The sequence below is a fragment of the Astatotilapia calliptera genome, chromosome 20, assembly GCF_900246225.1.
Source record: "Astatotilapia calliptera chromosome 20, fAstCal1.2, whole genome shotgun sequence".
Taxonomy (NCBI): Eukaryota; Metazoa; Chordata; class Actinopteri; order Cichliformes; family Cichlidae; genus Astatotilapia; species Astatotilapia calliptera.
Window position 1 is genome coordinate 5,909,677 of NC_039321.1, and position 14,951 is coordinate 5,924,627.

Here is a 14,951-nt window from a genome sequence, read left to right on the forward strand (position 1 = left end):
CCCAAGCAGGGCCAGGTTAACGCCCACACTGGGGACACAATGCATATTCATGAGGCCACTTGTACTCCAATTGTTTTGTTGGAGATTAGAACTTGTTTGGGTAAAAGGGCAGACACATCCAATCCCTGTATGTGATGAAATGCATGTGATGTGACATGTTGCCTGAACTCTGCATGTGCAGTTCATGCAGTAAACATTATATTGTTCTGACAGTAAGTAATGCTTTGCAACATTAGTTGGTACTCATTAACTTCTTCAAGCACACACAGGCACTGTTTAAGAAAAGTTAAAAATAAACAAATAAAGGATGTTAACATTCAGACAGTTAACATGTTACGGACCACTGAACAACAACAGTCCTGGGTTTGTGCTTTGTTACCATGCATATTGATCTTTATCAGGAGAGCTTCATTAGTGTCCAATAAGAGTATGCTAGGCTGTGGAAAGCCAGCCCCATTTATTGGTTAATAGTTATTGTCTGACAACAGTATTGGTTACACATGGAATACCCCCTATTGAACAGCAATAGATAAGCCTCATTAGAAGATAAGGGTCAATAGAATCCCCCAAATCATGCTGTCCTGAGCTGCTCTGCTCCTGTACCTAAATCTGTCCAAAATGCTGACAGTACATGCGTGTGTACGTGTCTCAAACTCTCTGCACTTTGAACCAGTTCCCTGCTGCACGAGAGAAGAGTAGCGAGTTGGGAAATGTGTCTGATCTTTGTCACAGAGACATCATCACTGAGTGAAAATGACAACCACACATTGCTTCAACATCTGTACACCAGATGAATCATGCTTAACATTTTATCCAGTTTGACTTTTAGCTGTGCTGGTAGTGACCAAATAAGTTACACTTATTATTAGTTTTGTAACTGTCACATTGCATATTAATATAATTCTCTAAGTAAAATGCAGCAGTTATACAGATTACTCATGACATTACATTAAAGTAATGTCTCAACTCTGTATATTTTTATATATTTTATTAATTGTTTACTCTATTTAATTTGTAAACTATGTGTACACACACACACACACACACACACACACACACACACACACACACACGTAGAAAAATATTTAGTATACACATCCAGAAATGCATATACTATTATATATTGTACATATATTTATTAGTTTCAGATGTAGCCATTCTTGTATTTTGCACAACTCTGTTGCTTGTGAAGCTCGCACACAAGAATTTCACTCACATGTGCTGTACCAATGTACCAGCACATGTGATGTGACAATAAAAGTGATTTGATTTGATTTGATAAAGCATTATTTTTTCAGTACTTTGAGATTTTGAACTGAAAATGGAGGTGAAGATTCTATGTAAAGAATTTCATATTAATACATCAGGTCAGAGTAAAATACAGGAGAAAATGCTAAAAAGTATCCACACTGATTCCACTCTTCATAGCTAATCCAGGGACAACCTTTCACCCCGTTTGTCCACTTTTGGATTGCAGAGTTGCCTAAAATATTGCAGGTAATAACGCAATAATTACGCAGTCGATAATGTTCCTCTTTGAGCAACTCAGCTCTGGGCATTTATGTTTGCCTCTGCTGGGAAAATGTTGAGACTGTTTGGAGACCTTTGCTCCATTTTTTTGTCACTTCTGCTTGAAATGAACAGTCTGTCTCTATTCTGGACTTCACCAAGGCACCATGCTGTGGTTGAGGGGGAAGTTTTATGACAAATGTGGATGTGAAAACTCTTTCAACAGGAGCTAAGGGGAGAAGGAGTTTAGATCCACAGTATTTAAAATGTTTATATGTGAAAGGAAAATTACACACACAGTGACTTTTTTATTTCAGAGATTTTAATAGTGAGTGTTTTACCTGTAACACAGTGTTTGCAGGAAATTCATAAATGGGGTGAAATGAATAATAATCTAAAGCACCCTTTAAGTCAACATACATTTCTCAGCTTTTGACTCCTATTCACATCTTATAATAAAAGCTGTTTAAACCTGGTCACAAAGACATGTTTTGTATCTGTTGGCTTACTTGGCTTAATTTACTCCGTCTGGAACGTGCTGTTCTAAGTACGCTGCTCCTTGTAATCCTGACTGTGCTGGAAAGGCTGAAGTACAGAAGTACAGCCTGCTAATTGGCTTGCTGGTTAGATTAACTGAGGTTACTAGCTCAGGTTAAATGAGTCCCAAATATGGTGTATTTATATTAGGGTGATGCTTAATAACATGCAAGTTTGCAGAAAGTTGCAGAAATTAACAAGAAGAAGAAAAAATCTATTATTAGAAAGTAAACACGTCTGAACAAAGCCTGTTCAAACTGTAGCCGGAGTTTCCTGTTGCCTACCTGGCAGGGATCCAGTGTGGCCTTCTGCTGCTGTAGCCCATCAGCTTCAGGATTCAATGTGGTGCTAAATGTGCTAAAAAGGATCAGTATTTTGTAAAATATGCAGACCAACTCATCTGGCACAAGCAACAATGCTACGTTCAAAGTAACTTACTGCAAATCACCTTGCTTTGTATTCTCATCTTGACCATGCATTGAGCTGCCTGCTGATTATACTGTGATTGATTAGCTAGTGTATGTACTGGCAATAGCTTAATTTAATTTTGCAAAGTCTACCATTAATTTGTTTACCAGGAGTGAAGGTAAAACAACCACAGCAAAACAAATGCAGATCCTTTATTTTTGAGTATACAGGATTCCCAGCATAATACATATATAACATTAATATATGTTAAATCCATCATTACAAAGCACATACCAAGACAAACAGCAGACTGCCCAAAGTAAACCGCTTACAATAAGTGAATAAACATTTCTAACAATAGACTTTACCTGAATGTAAAAGTTCTAGTAGGTTTATGGCATTTAATGAATATACTTGTGGCATTTACACTGTTAATGATAGGTTTGTTTAAATATACATTGTTATATATATTTTTATTTCAAATTTGAATTTGATCTGCTCTATTTTATTTTATTTTTTTAAAAAAGAAGCAAATAATTAAAAAAATAAATTAGCGAAACAATTAACTTAAAGAAAGTAACAAAAATATGAGACAACTTTACCATATTAAATTACATCAGTATGGCTTATTGGATGCAGTAAGCATGCGGTTTTCTTCAAGTACAATAATTGTCATTGACGTCATTGTGTGTATTATTTTAAGCATGGAACCATGAACACAAAGTGTTCGGATGATCTGACTTCTGCCCCATCAAAAACCAGTGGTCAGGAACATCGTCACCATAAACAACATGGATATTCATGCAAAGCCCGGCTAGAGATGAGCCCATTTAATCCATTGCTTTCCGTCCTAGATCACACAGTTCTGTTGAATACTGTCAAAAATGCGTGTGAGTTTCGTTGTGGTTTGTGTACTTTGGTGTGGTTTTGGGGAAGCTTCCTAGGCACTCTCTCCAAAATAAAATGCTCCACACAGACTGTGGATCTCCCACACCGCTTGAATCAACCACTTGTCGTTCTCAGTACCTGGGAGCTGCTGACGCAAACCAGCTGTATGCTGGGTCAAAACAGCAACACTGACCTGTAGAGGGCAGAAATACATTCAGGGTGAGAAATACATTTTTCACCATTAAACTGTAGTTTAATAATAAAAGTGTAATTTAAAAACAGTTTAATGTATTTGTTCATTATATCCACATGCTTTAAGTGTACCTACCAGGTAAAATGTTTTATTTCCATGTAAACTCTGTGCAGCTTTCACATGATGGCGCAAACACCAGTTATGGTCTTGCTATTATTGTTTTTTTTACCGTATCTAAAAGCAAAAGATAAATGTTTTAGTCAGCCATATTATAAACTCAAAAGGTCAAAGGTCACAATTTGATATAAAACAGCTACAAACCCATTCAGGTTGGCAGGCTCTGAGTGGTACACATGCTTTCCCTGTTCAGCTATTGTAGGTGCGTGTTGTGCACTGCAATGGCTCTGACTGGTCTTCAGTGGGTGGCAGTGGCTCTTTAGTTCAACATGGCTTGTGGGCAAGGACATGTGATGTGTCCCCTGCACACTCCCGTTGACCTCTGGCACCTTGGGCTCAACCTTGTCTGGATCAAGATGTTTCCGGTTTTTCGTTGGGGAGGACACGTCGATGACCCTGATGTCTGGGATGCTGGCCTGCCTCAGGACCTGCTCTGAGTGGGCCAGCTGCAGCTTCTTCATGTGGTTGATGGCAACAGCAGCATTGTAGGCTTGCTGTAAAAGCGAATATAAAAAAGAGGTTGAAAAATAGCCTAGCTTCACTTTAGATGTCCTTATATATGGTGATATTGAGTAGACATTAAATGAAATGTCTTGTTCATTTATCATTGATTGATAAATTATAGATTCATATTTTAGGATCTTTTCTTCTTCTTTTTTACCACTGAGCAGCCAAGTGCATTTGATTTCCTAGGCAGTGTATGCACTACATCAGCCCTTAGTGCCCTCGATTACTAAACAGTATCTTATTAAAGTCTCCCTGGCCAGGAAGGATTTAGGTTGGCACCCGATTAATCTACTATAAACTGCAGGTCTTCAGTAAGGTTACCACACTGAAGCCAAGAAATCCGTGCAGACTAACCTTCCACTTGGACTTGGCAAAGTTCTTTTGAATCTGAACGCTGACGGAATAGTAGATGTCCTGGCTCCGAGCTGTCTTCCCAATAATCCTGGAAAACGAATGACGGCACAGAAAGCTTAAATTTATTTTAGGTAGAGATTAATTCTGAATGCATTTGTAACTGGTGCTGGGCAGGAAGATTGATGCCTCCTGTGTGCAGTGCCACTAAAATGTTAATTGTAGAAAGTTATTTTATGATCAGGCTTAGATGACATTTTATGGACTATTACACATTAACTGTTACAACGTAATAATTCAGTGACAGTTGTGAATTTTGCTCGAGACATGCTACTATACTGCACAAAATATGTACTTATATTACAAAAAGGGAGTCATTAATAAAAGATAATATGTAATTATTGTTTTGTCACAACTACAATGGTGGGTTTTCATGTCTTGATGCATGCTCAATCATCCAGGAAAGTAAATCCCCAAAAGTTGATTCTGTTTATCTGGACGTAGCGTCTTCAGTGATGTCTTCAGTTTCAGCGGACTGCAGGTTTGATTGCAGCTATTCCCCAACTCTCTGCAAATGGTACTCATGGCCATTGATCAGTGGTCTTTGATCAATGCTCATTAGAATTTGCATATTAATGATCAAGGAACTGAACTCCCAGCCCATTGTTCCTTCAATGGTGCTAATTTCAGTCATTAGGCAAATGAAACATTTCTCCCACTGTAAAAAACGCTACGTCCTAATGAACAGAATCAACTTTTGGGGTGGGTTTTCATATTAAATATAATCAGAATCTCAAATAATGAGGTTTAAATGCTGTTTTTTTTGTCTGCTTTTGGCATTGGGTCATGTCAGTGAGAGCAAATGTCCCTAATGTGATAGAGGATCTGATAAAAAGAGAGAAAATGCTAAATTGTCTTGTTGAAGACTGTGAATGAACTGATTGTCAGATAAAAAAGGATTACAGTAAACTATAAATAATGCCAAAAAGTCCAAAAAATGTCAACATGGGTGAAAGGAGCATAATAAGTTTCCATAATACAAGTGTAGTGTATGAGTGGTAGTCACCATGGATGTCTGAGCGCTAGGTCTGTAGTGTAGCGCATCTTGGGATTCTTCTGCATCATGTTACGAATAAAATCCTTGGCTGCAGAAAAAAACAATAGATACATTAGAGCTCAGACAACGCTGATTAGAAACACAGTCGGTGTGTGCCATCTTTCAGTGTAATTACCGGATTCAGAGATGTCGTCCCAGAATGGTGAGTCAAACTCATACTGTGCCTTCATGATCTTGGAGAAGAGCCGTGACTCACTTTCTTCATAAAAAGGGGGGTAACCGCAAAGTCTGAAAAAACCAAATAAATACAAACATTTAGCATCTGTGAAAAAAATCCCCTACATGGTACATGCGTGGACTCAATGTGCTCCATTTTTCTGTATATAGGTAACTGTGTCATTGCATAAGACACAGCTGGGGCCTTTAATCTGATCGTCTTGTTACTAAGAGAAAAATCTGGAGCAGGTGGTGAATAGCTTTCTACTTACAGGATGTAGGTGATGACTCCGATAGACCAGCAGTCAACGGCGTTGCTGTAGGGCTTCTGTGCCAAAACTTCAGGAGCTGGTTAGAGAAAATTTTAAAGCTATATCAGTGATTGCTCAAAAGCTCGTGAAGCATCGGTAACATGCAGTATGACCCACTCTGAGGGTCTAACTCAGCGAGTGTGAGATTATTCCTCTAGAATGACATGTTTTCTTACCAACATATCCTGGGGTGCCACAGGCTGTCGACATGATGCCATTGTCTACCATCTTCGACAGGCCGAAATCACTGATCATGATCTTGGAGTTTTCCTCCTGGCTGTAGTACAGGATGTTCTCGGGCTGCACAAGGGAAAAAAGCAGGGATGAGAGCTGTTCACACACTGATGTCCTCAATGAAGAACTTCTCAAATAGTTATTTCACCTGTGGTGGAACAAATTCTTAATATCTTACTTTCTGTCAAAGTGATAATATTGTAAATTAAGCCAAAGCAAGAGGGGGAAAAAATCAAAGCAGTATTATCTATATGATTAATGAGGTCTGGACTTCAAGTAACAGTTGAGCTTTGGGGTACCCACTGTTTTGCAAAGGTAAAACCGCTCTTTAGTTGTATGCTAAATAATGTCAACTATGTCAAATTATTTCTCTAAGAATTTCTCTCAAAGGTTAAGTTAGTTTTTCTGATGAGCTAAGAATTAAAAACCCCTTCAACATATGACCCTGTAAATGATATTCAGGTATGGATAATTACCAGATGGATAAGTCACAATGGCTCTGCCAGGCTGTTCCATCAATAAGCTGATAGTTATAGATCCAGTAATTCATTACCTTTTACGGTTCTAACACACCATCTTACCAGATAGTTTCTATGAATGCCAGTACCTCAGTTCCAAGCACCACTAAACCCTTAAAGCTCACTTTATGTCTTTTAACCTGCACATAAAAAGTCTCCAGGAGGGCCCTCTTTCACCTGCATAATACTGTGTCTCAGAGTGACACTGAGAAACTAATCAGGCCATTTATTATTTCTAGGCTGGACTATTGTAATTTCTTGTTACCTAACTGCTGCAGCAGTCTCCAGCTGAGCCACACAATGGAGTTAGTAGCTAAAATGATTCTCTTCATTTGCCCATATTAGATTCTTTTCATTGGCTCCCTGTGAAGCACTGAATTGGTTTTGCTTCAACATGTCTTAAAGTCCTCATAGTAGCATATTGTCCCACTTTAGAACTGCTGTCAGAGAGCAGGTTTAATTGTGGTTCCTCCAGTTTAGAAACTACAATGGCAGGCAGAGCCTTCAGAAATCCTCTCTCCTGCGGCTAAAGACTCAGGCTGCTGGAGGATTTCCCATGATGTAAGGAGAATGTCTCCTCCACATGTATATCATTCATTTAGATCCTGCTATTGCACATTATTGTTTCTTTCCTCTGAGTGTATATATCTGTCTTTAAAGCTAAATGTTCCTGATGTTAAAAGTCCCATCAGCCAGCCAAACACCATATCATTTTTCATCTCTCCATGGACATCTTTTCCCTTTTCTCTGTCACCTTATCCCAACCAATTTCCCCCTGAGGTCTCCATTATGCTGCAAAGTGCTTCGTCAAGAAGGCAAATTGTTGGGCTTTTCTTTATAATACTGTATGTTGTCTATCTTTCTATCTAATGTACCCTCGGGTTTAAGGAGTAAGCATGATACAAATGAGTCAAATGTGATGTAAAGGAGAAAAACCATATATTTCACTAGTGTTTGGGATATTATCAGCCATACCTTCAGGTCCCGATGCACTATTCCGTTTTGGTGCAGATAGCTGACGGCCTCCAGCACCTGCTGAATCACTCTGCTGGCATCCTTCTCTGAGTACACCCCCCGATCCAGGATACGGTCAAATAGCTCACCGCCTGAAACCCTGGTACAGAGCCACCGCCAGCATTAAAACTATATGCTCCTTTTCCTTTTATGGTGATAATTTGATAATATTGGACACAAAATCTGGAATACTCACAGCTGCATGACAAGATAGTAATGCGTTCGACTTTCATAGAAATCCTCCAGCCCCACAACGTTCTCATGTTTAATTCTGTAAAAATAACATGATGCTTTCATTATGACATTGCTTTTATACCTATCACAAAGTTCCACATACTTGCAACCCAAACAACATCCAAAAAAACCCGACATCAATGGCAATCCTCCTCCTGTGCTCACGTCTGAGAGATGAAAGCTGGAGGCTCATAAAAATTCACATGTGAATTACCTTCGCAGCACAGCGATCTCATTCTCCAGATTCAGATCCCTCTTCTGTTTCTTTTTCACACACTTCATGGCGAAATTTTTTCCCGTCTTCTTCTCCTTCACCATGTAAACTTCTGAGAATGCCCCACTGCTCATTAACACATAAACACATATTGAAAATACATTACTGATGATGCCTTCACTGATTGCTTTGAAACAACACACAAAGTCTCCCTTGGTAAGGGGAAATAAGCCTTCTCGCTTATTACTAGAGGGCTGTTGTTAATAAAACATGGGCACATTAACAACACAGAACATTGGACTCCTGTGTGTCTACTTTTATATTGCTCTCGTGCAACTGGGAGAAGCTATTCAGTTTCTCAATTTGTGCATACATTAAATGTTATTGGTTTTCAGCCAACTTTTATTTGAAGGGCTCATGTTTTAAACACATTATTTTTTAATTAATGACACATCCTATTTTTATTTTCTTTATGATTTAAAATATAATAATGCAAGTCCCATTTCCTGAATGAGGAAGTGCTGCAGGGTTAGTAGGACATTGGGAAATAGGCTGTTTTCTTCCTGCAGAGTTAGGAGATGAGACTGGAACATTCATTTCCATTATTTTGTTTGTTTTTCTTTTTAAGAACATAAACGTCAGACAAAGATGTCCTCTCTCACATTACTTCACACAGATGTGTTCTCAGTACTGGAACATTCTGCTTGGTTTAGGTGACTAAGCTCCCTGGATTGAGCATGCAAACACCTACTCTCTAGCTGTGTATTCACCTGTGCTGTTCTCAGGAGTACAATCGGATATACTGATTCATACTGATTATACTGGCTCATATTGACTCATACTCACTTACTGTACTATGAGGTTGGCATATTTATTTATGTCCAGTTTGACATGATACATCTACATACATGCATTCTCACAAGCGTCTCTGGTGGGCAACGTCAAGTTGAAGGTTGCTGTAAACGTGAGCAAATGGTTTATGTTGAATAAATGATAAAGAGCTGGTTAGCTGTGCTTAGTTTGGAAACTGAGATAAGCAGCTGAATTTGCAGAGACTGTGAATAGTGTGGAGCCTTCCATAAACCATATGTATTTTTGTATAGATAAATACTAAAGCTGTAAAAGTCGAGCTAAGCTAACTGCACATACAGGTTTTGATTCTAATTTACTGTATAAACAAGATCATAATTGCATTTAAAGACTTTAAAGGCTTCTGTTGTGTAACCGTCAATAATGACTTTGTTTTTTTCTCCCTGTCGTATTACATCATTTAGGAAAGGAAACTTTCTGATACGGACTTCTTAGAGACCATCTAATTTAAAATCAACTCAGGGCAGAAATAGCAATATCAAAGGGTTTAATTAAGCTCTTGTAAGGACCTCTGTGACTTAACAATTCACATGTCAGGGGCTTATTATTGTGCGCTGTGCTCCTGTGTCCATGCTATCTTCAGCGTTGTCTGGGAATAGTTGTTCTACTGGGTGGATTAGGTGCTTTATCCCTGACGCAAAGGAAACGGTGGCAGGCTCCAGGCACAGAAGGTCAGCAACGGACCATGTGTAGGTCAGGTCACAGGCAGGTGTCAAGAACTATCGGCAGACCACTTTTCCCACGTTCATATAAACTCTAATTCCAGCTCAGTTTGGCAGTCAGGAACAAGCTGTCCCTTTCCCATTATAGCACTACTTTCCCTGAATTGCTTTGATTTTTGTTCCAAGGACCTACTTGAAAAAAATACTTTGACTTTCAAGAAAAATTGCCGGTCAAGACCTGAAAATGAAAGCTAAGCAACAACCATGATCAAAAAGATTAGGAGCGATCAGAAATTGCAAGAATTCACCCGACTGTGTGAATCTGAGTGCTTAGAATTCAGTACAGACTAAAATCGCACTGCTTTTCAATGCACTCTGGTGGTTCTTCTTAACCCCGAATAAACTCAGTCCCTATTTCCAGGAAACCATTAGGATGCTGTTTACACAATGTCTGATGAGGCCCAGTGGGAAAGACTGCAAAATCTCCAGTCCCTTCTGGAGTCTCTTGCTTTTATTGTGACAGAACACAAAAAAACGAAAATGTTCACCCGGGAATAGGCATCATTCAGAGAGTTCACCGAAAGCAAACTTACTGGGTGGCTCAGACAGCAGTAATCCAATCTGTCTTCTCTTCTAGGGGAGGTGCCACAGAAATAACCGCATTACAAGTAATTTTAAAATTTGTTTTCCCACTTTTACGTGAAACTCTTGGGTGTTCAAATTGTTTGGGGGGAATAAAAGTAATTGCTGTAGACCAACAGAACTGAACTGAACCAAATTAGATAACGCTCTTTGCTCAGGAGGGTGTTGCCTCCTTCACAGTCCAATCATTGATGATGTGTTAGATAAAACCTCTTGGCAGCCTCTTCAGCCCTCAGCACAGTAAGCTCTATTTTCTCACTCTGGCAGCACTCTAGCTTACATCATGATTTAATGTTAGTCTCTCACCAGTAGTTCTCCAGTCTATTGCAAAATACTCAACACTGCCACTGGTTTTTATCACCGCCGTGACAAAAATTAGGTGAGCGCAGGTGAGCGAGTGTCGACTGAATGTGTACAGCACAAAGTTAGACGTTAGAAAGCAATAACATTAGGTGGATTCTTATTTAGTTTTTATTTTTTAATTGCAAATGTGCCAGCGGTTCTTGGAAGCACTTCTCATTAATTCCAGCTCTGTTCTTCCCTTCATAGAAAATTAAACTGTCCTAACTTTGATAAATACTGCTGCTTTTTTTCATTTAAAGTCACTTCACTAATTGTTTAAACCCGGCACAGAATATCACGTTATCACATTATCACATTTTTCCTGTGCAAGTCTCCATCATATGTTGGCACTCAGTCATGAAAACTTCGAGAACCCCTGACCTCAATAACGATTCTACTGTCTTATTATTTGTGCCAGATTTATAATCAAATATTTACATTTTCCTCTGTTTTGTTTGCATATAAAAACTAAAAAGCAATGATTAGCAAATTTTAAAAATTACAAAAAAAATTTGTGAATGAACTGCTGCACTGATGCCAAAGCCTGGATCCCTCTGGAAAATCAGCCTAGTTGTCTAACAGTTAGAGCATCTTGCTGCCAATACTTAAGTACAGTAAGCCTTAGCATGTTAATCCAATCAAATCAGTAATCTGTCCTCTAATTCAAACAGCATGCTGATGGCTATTATCATGCCAGCCACTGCAGTTCACATCAGTATCAGTAAAATAAACCATCTAATGGTGCAAAGCATTCGCCAGGGAAGCAAAAAACTGTTCAGTTACTTAAACATTTTTTAAACTTTAATCAAAGTCATCTTACAGTGAGTTAAATGATACTTACGATCCCAACTCTTCCATGAAGTCAAAAACCTCTTGGATGTTTTCAGTGTTCTTCTTCCACACATAGTCGGCCTCTTGACGACCCATGTCTGCAGGTGCTTTGCCAGGGAATTCTTTTTGATGTTAAGGAAAAGCAAAAGACAGAAGAATAGATGTCACTCAAAGGAAAAGATCCACATTGCCCTTGTTTCCTTAGTTTATTTGCATACAACTGCAACAAACAAAAACCATCCAGGCTCAGTGTACAGGCTTCCTCGTCATTGTAAATGTAAACAAAAAAGTCATCTGGGATTATTGAAAAGTCCTAACAAAGCAGCTATGAAGGTTGACGCGTCTGCTGAGCTGCTCAGACTGTCTACAGGTGGGAGCAGCCGGTGAGACTGCTTTTGTCAGCCGGTCTCTGTCTGGCTGACAAAAGGTTAGCGCACTAATCCGCGCTGTAACTAGCACACAGGGAGGTGTAAAGCTATGCCGGGCTTGGCCCACATCAGCACCACATGATGCTGTATCATAAAGCTGTGTATCAACAAGGCTGATACACAATCTAAAAGCAAATGGGAATGAAATGTGAGACTAGTGTGTCACTTTTGTTTCCTGACATAAAAAAAAAATCATTTGAAAAAGAAATTAACCTTTATAACTGTTGTAAATGAAACTTTTTAGAAAAGAAAATACCTTGCAGCTCAGGAATATATTCAGTATAATGAGAAAAATGATTGTATTTTCTCAAATGATGAGCATCTAAAACAAGAATGACTTGTTGAGTAGAACTCAATGTACTGAGGAGGATTAGGAACACTTTAGAAGGACAAGTTACTCAGTCTGATTTCCTGCCCCCTTTTCTCTTATATAATGGATTAACTCCTGATCTGTATACCTGACACCATCACAGGTAAAAAAAAAAAAAAAAAAAAAAACTAAAAAAATCTTAGAACAGCCTAGAACAAATTATTTTAAATGTGACAATATATCTTAATTAGTTAAGTATACTATTGCTAAAGTGGTATCTGCTGACAGTGGTATAAAAACATAAATTATATGAATAAATAAAGCAGAAAAAACAGTTTCAATTCAGTGCATATGCAAATTTACCAAAACCTAAAGCTCAGAAACATATTTATTCTAATAATCCAGTGTCCAGATTTATATACATAAATACATATGTAGACAGTGATGAGCACAGAGGATCTGATATGAAAGGGGTTTCCTGTTGTTTACTCCTCCCCTGCAGTACTTCTTTTCATCCTGAGCGTGTGTTGTTGTTTTAACAGCACAGATCACAACATAAAACTCAGCAGGGGGATCCAAAACCACATCCAAAACCTAATTTGCAAAGTCAAAACCTGCATCAGTGATTTACATTTTAATACATCCGGTTCCCTTTACGAAAACTTTCACCTTATCTTTGTCATTTATTCATCAACTTCACGCTTAAAGCTCAGCCACACGTTTCTGCCATCGTGCAAAAAAAAAAAAAAAAGGTGGGAGAGAAAATCCACGTTATCTCACGCATAGGTACACCGATAAATGACGTGACTTGCAGCACGGAGACAGGCTCCTCTGTCAGTAAATGACAGCAGATATGTCCCGTGCGGTGCCTCGCGATACAGCATCGTGCATCATACCAACAGCTGAACCAAGTTCGCTGCGGCATCCGTGGAAAGATCACTCTGCGGCAAACAGGCGGATGATCAGATATTCAGATCAAGCTTGAAGCACACATCTGCCACGCCTGAGCAGAAACACTTCTGAATATACACACATAAATGTACTCAAGACAGATCTATTCAAGATGCAGGACGTTTAAAAACTACCCAATTTACGCGCAGAATATAAATTACACATCACTGGTCCTCTGCCTCATCCTAGGCCGGAAAAAATCTCCAATCTGCAGCTCTTTAGATGTAATTACTGTAGTGTGAGACATCTGAAGACGTATAGTTAATTTAATAAAGAAGAGGTTCATTCATCAGCACGCTGACTGAGACTTACCTAGAGACTTTGCGCGGTTGGAGCTCTGCTCTGACTCTCCTGCTAAAAGCTCAGCGAGGTCTGGGGAGATTACTTTATCTGGGACCTTACAAGTACCTGTTGTTAAGTCGGAGATTACATCCATGAAGATAGTCGATGGGAGGGGCGGAGAGTCTCACAGGTGCTCATTGAGACTTGTGGCACAGTTGAGGCTGGTGCACTCGCTGCTGCCGCCGCTGCATCACATCTTTCCACACAGTTTCAGGTTTTATAGAAAACTGCGCTTCCTGCGTAGAAACGGCCTCCTATTGTAAAACAGCACGATTCATGTAAAACAGCCCACGCCGTGCTCACGACAAGCAAGTAGGCTGTATTTTAAAATATATGACGACTAATTTTTGATGATGCTCAATATAAAATAATTTAAAAAAAATATGACAATTTATAAAAGCTTTATACACAGGTTATGGTTGTTATGCAGAGTCTTTTTAATGTTGTGTTTAAATGCTGAATGAAAGTGGATTTTCTGCAGCTCTGTGACACCAATGAAGAGGAAAGACTTCAGCAACAAACTAAATATTGGTATATACATTAGTTATACATTGGTTAACGATTTAATTAATTAGCAATATTAAATTAAAATAAGTTACTGCCAGTGTAATAAATAATATCCTGGTGTATGAGTGACCTGTCAAAATTAAAGTTTTGTCTGCAAAATTAGATAATAATTCAATTGGATGTAGAGCTAACATTTCAAAACATTTTGTCTACCTGTAAAATATTAATGATTAATTAAAGTGGACCTATTGTGCTCCATCTTCATATTTTCATTCTTGGACTCTAGAGCAGGTTTGCATTATGAAAATACCCCTCATTTATCTGACATCTGTCTGAAACAAGGCTGTTTATCACCATGCCAACGGGAAATTCAGATTAAAGAAGAAGCCATATGTGAATCTGATCCAGACTGAAGCAATGTGGAAAACAGTTCTGTGCTCAGACAAATCTAAATTTGAAATATTTACAGTAAAACTGGACAGTGCATCCTCTGGACTGAAGACGCGAGGGACCATCTGGATCAGTGCTCATTTCAAAAGTTTGCACCTCTGATGACACAGGAGGTGCATTAGTAGAATCGGCAACTTGCATATATGAAAAGGCACCAATAATGCTGAAAGGGATGCAGAGATTTTAGAGTAACATATGCTCCCATCCTTACAATGTCTCTTATAAGCGAGGCCTTACATACTTCAGCA

General features: G+C 38.8%; 1 protein-coding gene across 1 annotated transcript; it reads right to left on the bottom strand.

Moving 5' to 3' along the window:
- Positions 1–2,957: 2,957 nt before the first annotated feature.
- On the bottom strand, positions 2,958–13,941 carry camk1gb (calcium/calmodulin-dependent protein kinase IGb). The gene is made up of 13 exons (XM_026154898.1): positions 13,717–13,941; positions 11,726–11,837; positions 8,369–8,494; positions 8,117–8,191; positions 7,882–8,020; positions 6,331–6,454; positions 6,116–6,191; positions 5,803–5,915; positions 5,637–5,715; positions 4,574–4,661; positions 3,857–4,206; positions 3,671–3,769; positions 2,958–3,535 (listed from the first exon to the last, which is right to left on the bottom strand). Exons 1-12 carry the CDS (start codon positions 13,838–13,840, stop codon positions 3,712–3,714), a joined length of 1,464 nt encoding a protein of 487 aa, XP_026010683.1. The 5' UTR covers positions 13,841–13,941; the 3' UTR covers positions 2,958–3,535; positions 3,671–3,711.
- Between the last annotated feature and the right edge of the window lie 1,010 nt (positions 13,942–14,951).

Coding starts and splice junctions, on each gene's coding strand:
- camk1gb (XM_026154898.1), bottom strand. CDS start 13,840: ATGGATGTAATCTCCGACTTAACAACAGGTACTTGTAAGGTCCCAGAT. Junction 11,838..13,716: donor CAACCGCGCAAAGTCTCTAG/GTAAGTCTCAGT, acceptor AACATCAAAAAG/AATTCCCTGGCAAAGCACCT. Junction 6,455..7,881: donor TAGTGCATCGGGACCTGAAG/GTATGGCTGATA, acceptor TCCCTTGTGCAG/CCCGAGAACATCCTGTACTA.